At 38.1% G+C, this 6,532-nt stretch overlaps 1 protein-coding gene across 4 annotated transcripts; it reads right to left on the bottom strand.

Annotated features, from left to right (window-relative positions):
• Positions 1-2,379: 2,379 nt before the first annotated feature.
• Positions 2,380-6,015, bottom strand: LOC113313243 (F-box/kelch-repeat protein At3g06240-like). 4 transcript variants are annotated; one of them, XR_003341765.1, is made up of 3 exons: positions 4,156-6,015; positions 4,018-4,064; positions 2,380-2,675 (listed from the first exon to the last, which is right to left on the bottom strand). XR_003341765.1 is itself a non-coding variant. In XM_026561984.1 (2 exons), the coding sequence occupies exons 1-2, from the start codon at positions 5,978-5,980 to the stop codon at positions 4,568-4,570; spliced, it is 1,329 nt and encodes a 442-aa protein (XP_026417769.1). In that variant the 5' UTR covers positions 5,981-6,015; the 3' UTR covers positions 3,612-4,567. The 4 variants fall into 4 exon arrangements, 1 of the variants encoding a protein (XP_026417769.1); XR_003341764.1 differs by lacking the exon at positions 2,380-2,675 and adding an exon at positions 3,187-3,573; XM_026561984.1 differs by lacking the exon at positions 2,380-2,675 and having other exon boundaries at positions 3,612-5,672; positions 5,757-6,015.
• Between the last annotated feature and the right edge of the window lie 517 nt (positions 6,016-6,532).

Here is a 6,532-nt window from a genome sequence, read left to right as displayed (position 1 = left end):
TCATCTAACGTGAATAATACATAATTTCTGCAAAGTGACTCATCTTCATCCATCGTATACTTGGGACCACGAATTCTTGTGTTCCTTGTGTTTGTTGGTGTGTTTGTTATGGTGTTTTTTGTTGTGGTCGCTGCTGTGAGGATGCCATTTTTTTTTATGCTAAGGCATAGGCCCGTCCCGCCCCCTGTTAGCGTAGCCACCGGCTTACCCCCACTGAGCAAACTCGGCCCTTCTAGAACCCATGTTAAAGTTAGTATAAATTACACTTGAGCGGAGACTCGAACCACTGACCTCCTACTTGAGAGTCAGGCTCCTGGCCAACTGGGCTAACTCCCGATGAGGATGCCATATTTGTTAGAAATGAATTTTTTTTTAAAAGATTGAACTGATATGGATAGTTTTTTTGAAAAGAAGAAAAAATGTTGAGACAATATGGAAATCGTGTAATTTTGAGTTGGTGTTGAAGAATGTGTGAATTTTAGTTTGTAGACGGAATAAATTTATAGGGGAAGGAAAGAGACGATGGTGGCCGGATGGAAAGAGCAGTTGGCGCTCTTAGTAACACCGCTGGCGTTTTAAAGAAAAACGCTGGCGTGTTCAATAACGGAGCGCATTAGCACTAAAAACGATGGCGTGTTTGTTTCAGACGCCAACGTTTGTGGTACGCCCGCCCGCTTTTAGCACAGGTGTGCGCTGGGTGTTTCCACTCGGTGTTCAAATCATAAGTTTTGTTGAGTTAACATCCATTTTCCATGTTTGTTCATTCCATGGTGAGAGAAAAATGAACAAAGTAAGGATTTGTTCGCTCCATAGGAACTGCTCTTAGTGATGTCTTTGATGCTCAAACTAGGAATTAGAACCAAAAGTTCCTCCGGCAAGTTTTTAAACCCGAGGTGGTAGAGAATAATCACCGTTGTAGTTTTGCAACCTAGATAGAAAAACTGATTTGGCCTCAAATTTGTAGCAAAGATCTCTCTGTAAAGTCTGTCTATGATTTTTTTTCTCTCCGAACCCTATATGGAATAAGATTGGAAAATAGATGTAATGCCAAGGATTCAATTACTCATCTGGAAGTGCTATGGTGATACTCTAGTTAAGGTTAAGTTAAACAGGAATTCTGAAATTTTCCCTAAATATTGCTTATGTGACAACGAGGATGAGACCATTTCCCGCATCATGTTACACTGCCCTTTTAGCAGGGGCGGTTTGGTTTGGTTTAGGATGCAGAATCACTGGAATAAGAAGTGTTAACATCAACGTTTGGATAGAATCGTGGTTTGTCTCAGTAGAAATTCTGTTAGAAACCTGACAGAGAGAAAAGAGAGTAGCTGTAGCCTGCTGGATATAATATGGAAAACTAGGTGCCAAAAATGTTTTCGAAGTGTACCAATCAATCCAGTTACAACAGTCAACTTGATCCGCCATCACCTGAAATCAATCAACCACACACCTCAATCAACAAGACTCAACAAAAATCCAACACAACCCCAGCTTAGATCTTTGCAAGTGAAAACACCAGTTTCAAGTGAACAAATCTGCAGCTTTTGTCATTTTGAAGTACACCTAACAAAGGCAGTCATCATAAATACTTATACAGATGAAAAAGACACAGGACACCTGAATCTTCACATGCAGAGTAGGTACTGGGAAGGAAGGATGTGTGCTTGGAGCAATTGCAGCGATGAAATGGATGCAGTCTAACAGAGAAAAATGTTGCAATCTCCAGGTAGATGATAAAGAGGTGGCATCAGAGATCCGGAAAAAGTGGCAAAACCCCATCAACAATCCAATTTAACAATGGCACGTGTGGATGCCAAAATTGCACGAGATAGTCTCCCTTCACTCTCAAAAAACCAGAACCTTGAGACAAACGAGCTATATCATGACAATGAAGTTCTTGTAAAATATGATGTTAAACAGGTGATGAACCTAGCTAACTAAGTTTAATCTATTAGCTATTTCCGAGAAGAAAAAAAAAGAGAGAGTTATCAGACTAGTATTATATCAACTAAGAAAGAAAGAAAGAAAGACGAGATATCCGACACTAGCCACATATGATTTATGAAATACAAAACTTGATCAGACTTTAATCAGTGTTACAGGTAACACTGATCAATTATAACCAAACATATTTGCTCGTCAGTTACTGAGGAAAATAAAATGACAGTGTTTTGGGTAGAATCTGAAGTAGCTAAACTCCAGACTCTAAAGTACTACTTGTACATTTACTGTTAACATTCCAGCAAGTAAGATACAAGCCAGACAACTTACCTCAGTATATTGCCAATCCTACACTCAGTTAAATTCTTCTAGAGTACAAAAACATAAAAATATAGGAACTGGAAAGTTATACATGCCGAAAATAGGACAAGCTCAATGTTGAAACTTAGAGCAAGCTCAAGAAGAGCTGACATAATTAGGGAGTTTGCAAATACTGACAAACTACACTGCTTATATAGAAATGGCTCGACTAACTTCTCAAAAGGGAATTCTCTGATTGTTAACAGCCTTATCTTAACTCAAAAGAGAATTCTCTGATCGCTAACAGCCTTACCTCAACTTAATTCAGCACCATATAAACATCCAGTAGTATTTGATCTGATGATTGTCTCCAATGTCCCTCCAGAAATTGAGCAACACTAACCCATCGCCGTTCCATCCCCACAGAGGGTCAACTAATGTCGAAACCAATCGTAGACAACTAGAAAGATCAGTCAAACATTTCATATAATGAACTGCGAACAATTTGAAACTTTAAACACATCAAAAAGCAAAAATAAGCAATCTGACATCTGACTGAAACCTTCATAGATGAAGCATAGATTCCGCCTTCGACAATTCATAGGGTCTCCGTACAAAAGAGAAAAAATTTCATACTCTCATTCCCTGTCTGCATTCAGGCCAATTTAAAAGTAATTCACTCAGATTTTCGGCCCTGATAATTTGATAGAAATTTGTGGCCGTCAACGAATACTGCTCAACTCTATTATTTCCAAATGACCAACTAGATCTATCTCTGACTCAATCTCAAGCTTCGGCCATAAAGTGCATAGATGATACCATATCAGCCAATTGAACAAATTCAAATTCAAAAGATAAAGAATATCATTAGAAAAACTGTCGAGTTTTCGACAATCAAGCATATGAGATAAAATGGAGAGCATAAACAACAGCCATATTCGCGGATCCGCAGCAACTAAGACGACTCTCACCGCCAGAAGAGCAAATATCTCAAACAAAAAACAATATAAGAGCCAGTATAAGTAATAAGTTATTGCATCACAAAGAAAAGAGTGAATATTCACAATTCCGAGCTCTAGCCAGAGTTCTCTGTACATACTTGGCCACAAATCACTAAGAAACCAGCCTAGCAAAAATAAAGAGAGTAGACACATATATTTCAAATACAAAATGGTATGTTTTGGAAATATTTGTAGTTACCAAGACCAACCACATCTTCTGAATCTTCTTTCTCTGCACGCCCCACATAAGTTTCCGAGTCAAGCGATTCTAGGCTCACCCCAGAAACAGAACTACTGACAGAGTAAGCCTCTAACTTCTTGAATACACGCTCTGGATCGTGCAAAATATTTAAAATTACACACTAAATCTTGAAATGACAACAATAAACAAATAATCTGAGAACAAAGAATCAAATAGATTTCCTAGAAGGCTAGAAGCATCAACCACTGGGAAAGCTCTCAATTTCGCACGATATTCTCTGCATATACTTAGATTCAGGAAAGACCCCTAGTTACCTAATCTCAAAATACATAAAATTTCCATAAAGGCTGCTTAATGAGAGAGGACCGTACTCAAGTTGCAACAAGAAAATATATGTGAAGCTTGGATTGTACATTCACTAGCATATGAAAGCTCGAAACACTAATACAAAATACTTAAAAAAGCAGGCCCAACTCAAGTTGATGAAGACATGTATATATCCGATGTTTGGTTCTACATTCAGTCGCATGAGAAAATAACAAATACTAAAATAGCAAAGTGCGTAGAAATTACTTTGTCAGTTCACCCAAAATGTCATCATTAGGCTCTTGGATAATCCACTGCAACATAATAACAAATCATTTCCCGCAATGAGCCATTTTCCACTTCCATTTATTTAGTGCAAAAACATAACAAAGATTGACGCCATACCTTTCTACAATATCTTCCTCCCCTCTTATCTACTGCCTTTCTTAATTTATAATTCCAGATCCGCATCAGTCATTGTTGTTCTTCACCTTTTTGTTTTACTTCTTTATTATTGACCAACATAAGTACCAGAGTTTTTTTTTTTTAACGAAAAAGGTCAAAACCTCATTGGAAAGAGAAAAAGAAAACAAGAGGAGACGCCTAGGCGATACAAGAAGTGAGTCTAAAAAGACTGCACTAAACAAACAAACAAAACCCGCCGACTGGCAGCAAACCAAACAAACAAAGAAAAAGGAGCCAAAACAGGCACAATGAGAAGGAACAACATGTCATCCCCAAAACAGTCACACGGAAACAAGCTGACTTGCAGCACACAAAGCAACATGAACACACCTAAAGAGATTAAAACTTCTTCTTATGTGATCGATGACCTCTTCCCAAACTCTCCGCACCATCCTGGAACTTCTTCCAAACCTTTCCATTCCATTTCAATTTTTCTAACATAAGTACCAGAGTTAAGTGCTACTAAGGTCTCGATATAAATATCCACTTCAGGGCCTGGAGATTCATGGAAACCATGTTGTATGTTTAGAGCTCTAGCTCTTTCAAGCTTAGGGTCATATGATATCAAATGAAAGCCGGCTTCCAACCTTGATTCGCCTTCAAAGAGGATCTCAGCATTCGGTAAAGTTTGAATTGGTCTGATATATTTCATCTCCGTCACAAGTGCAGTAATCTGCGAATGCTTACTCCACTTGTTATTCATCATTGTCCACACATCAATGTGATCGTTTTGATGCTTACATGATATATCAGGATCCTCCTCCATATGAATCTGATGAAGTAGGCAAAGTTTCCCTTCCCATACGCCCAAATATGGCAGACAATGGTGGTCAAAGTCGCAAGGTGGTAATGGCACATCATAAAATGTCTCATCAGAAATATCAAAACAAACAATAACAGCAGATTCAGGATCATCATGAAGACCAGTAGCAATCCAATGAAGAACACCATTAAGAAGAACCCCCTTGGTTACAGAAAAGGGGAAACAATAAGGAACGAAACCAAGATTCTTCCATGAATTTGAAGCTAATGAGTAAATTCTAGCTTCCCAAACCATAACCTTTTTTCTATAAAATCTCGCAAGTCTTAAAAACTTATAATCATCATTCTTGCAATCAAAACCAAACCCATGTTCACAAAAATAAACTTTTTTTTTATCACCTCGCCAATAATCCGTACTCGAATGAAAATGCCGAGTTGAATCCGTACTCCGTCCTAAAGGTTCTGGCAGTAGTTTATATTCTCGGGTAGCCGGGTTCCAAATGTAAAAAAATCCATGATCTCCTACATCGCCAATAACCTTGTTTTTTATGCAAACCAAACCGTGTGAAGAACCTTGAATTTGAGGAGGCTCCCATTGTGAGACCGTGAATGGATAATCAATACGACTGAAAGATGGTGACGATGTCACCGACAGAACATGACAGTAACTGACGTTGGTAAGCAAGACGTTGAATCTGTTGATTCGAATTGCATGGTTGAGATGATTTTTGATGAAATTAGGGTTTTGAAATTGATGAAGCCAATATTTGGAGACGCACCTGAATCTTGCAATCGACTTAACAGGTAACCTTGTAAATATATTCTCCATGATTTCCTCCGGTAAGAATCTAGAAAAATTCCTTCTTCTGCTTCTTCTTTCTCTCCTCCTTCTTCCTGTAAAAGCGATTGAGTGTGAGTAGGCATCAGGTGAGATTGACATTTTCATTCTTCTTCTTCTTCTTACAGTGAGCGAGAGTGACAGTGGATGCAAAAAGCTCAACATTTTTCTCTTCTTCTTCACTTCTCTGTGACAGTGAGTGTGAGACTGACGAGGGGGGAAATTCTTCTAGGTCATTTATGATTTTTTAGTTTGCCCAAAATAACCTTGCGATTTATTTTTAAGAGCAGTGCATCCGGCTTGGTATCCCCCGGTTCCAAGGTAAAGAACTTGAGTTCCTCTTGCAGTAAAGGACTTAAGGTCCATTGCCTTTGGAATTATTAATTTTTAAATGCTAAGATATTAGTATGGTAGAAAAGGTCAAACCAAGAAGCCAATTATATAGGGATCCATACATTTGGTTTTGAACAAGGTCTGAAAAACAGGTAGCAGCTCGGGTCACGATCACTAGGTGTGACTGTTTTAACGCGTTTTGACGGGTGTGAGCATCTTTCGGACAAAAACACGTTATTTAGAAGAAAAAAACACGTTTTTTATACGTTATTGTAAAATTGGATTTTACGTTTTTCTAAAATTGGATTTTAACGTAAGTATATCAAGGATGAATTATTCTGGTACTTATGCTAAACTGTTTTTTAGATGGAAAAAACGTAAAAT

Source organism: Papaver somniferum, chromosome 9, assembly GCF_003573695.1.
Source record: "Papaver somniferum cultivar HN1 chromosome 9, ASM357369v1, whole genome shotgun sequence".
Lineage (NCBI taxonomy): Eukaryota > Viridiplantae > Streptophyta > Magnoliopsida > Ranunculales > Papaveraceae > Papaver > Papaver somniferum.
The sequence above is the reverse complement of the archived record's forward strand: the minus strand, read 5'-3'. Positions and strand labels throughout refer to the sequence as shown.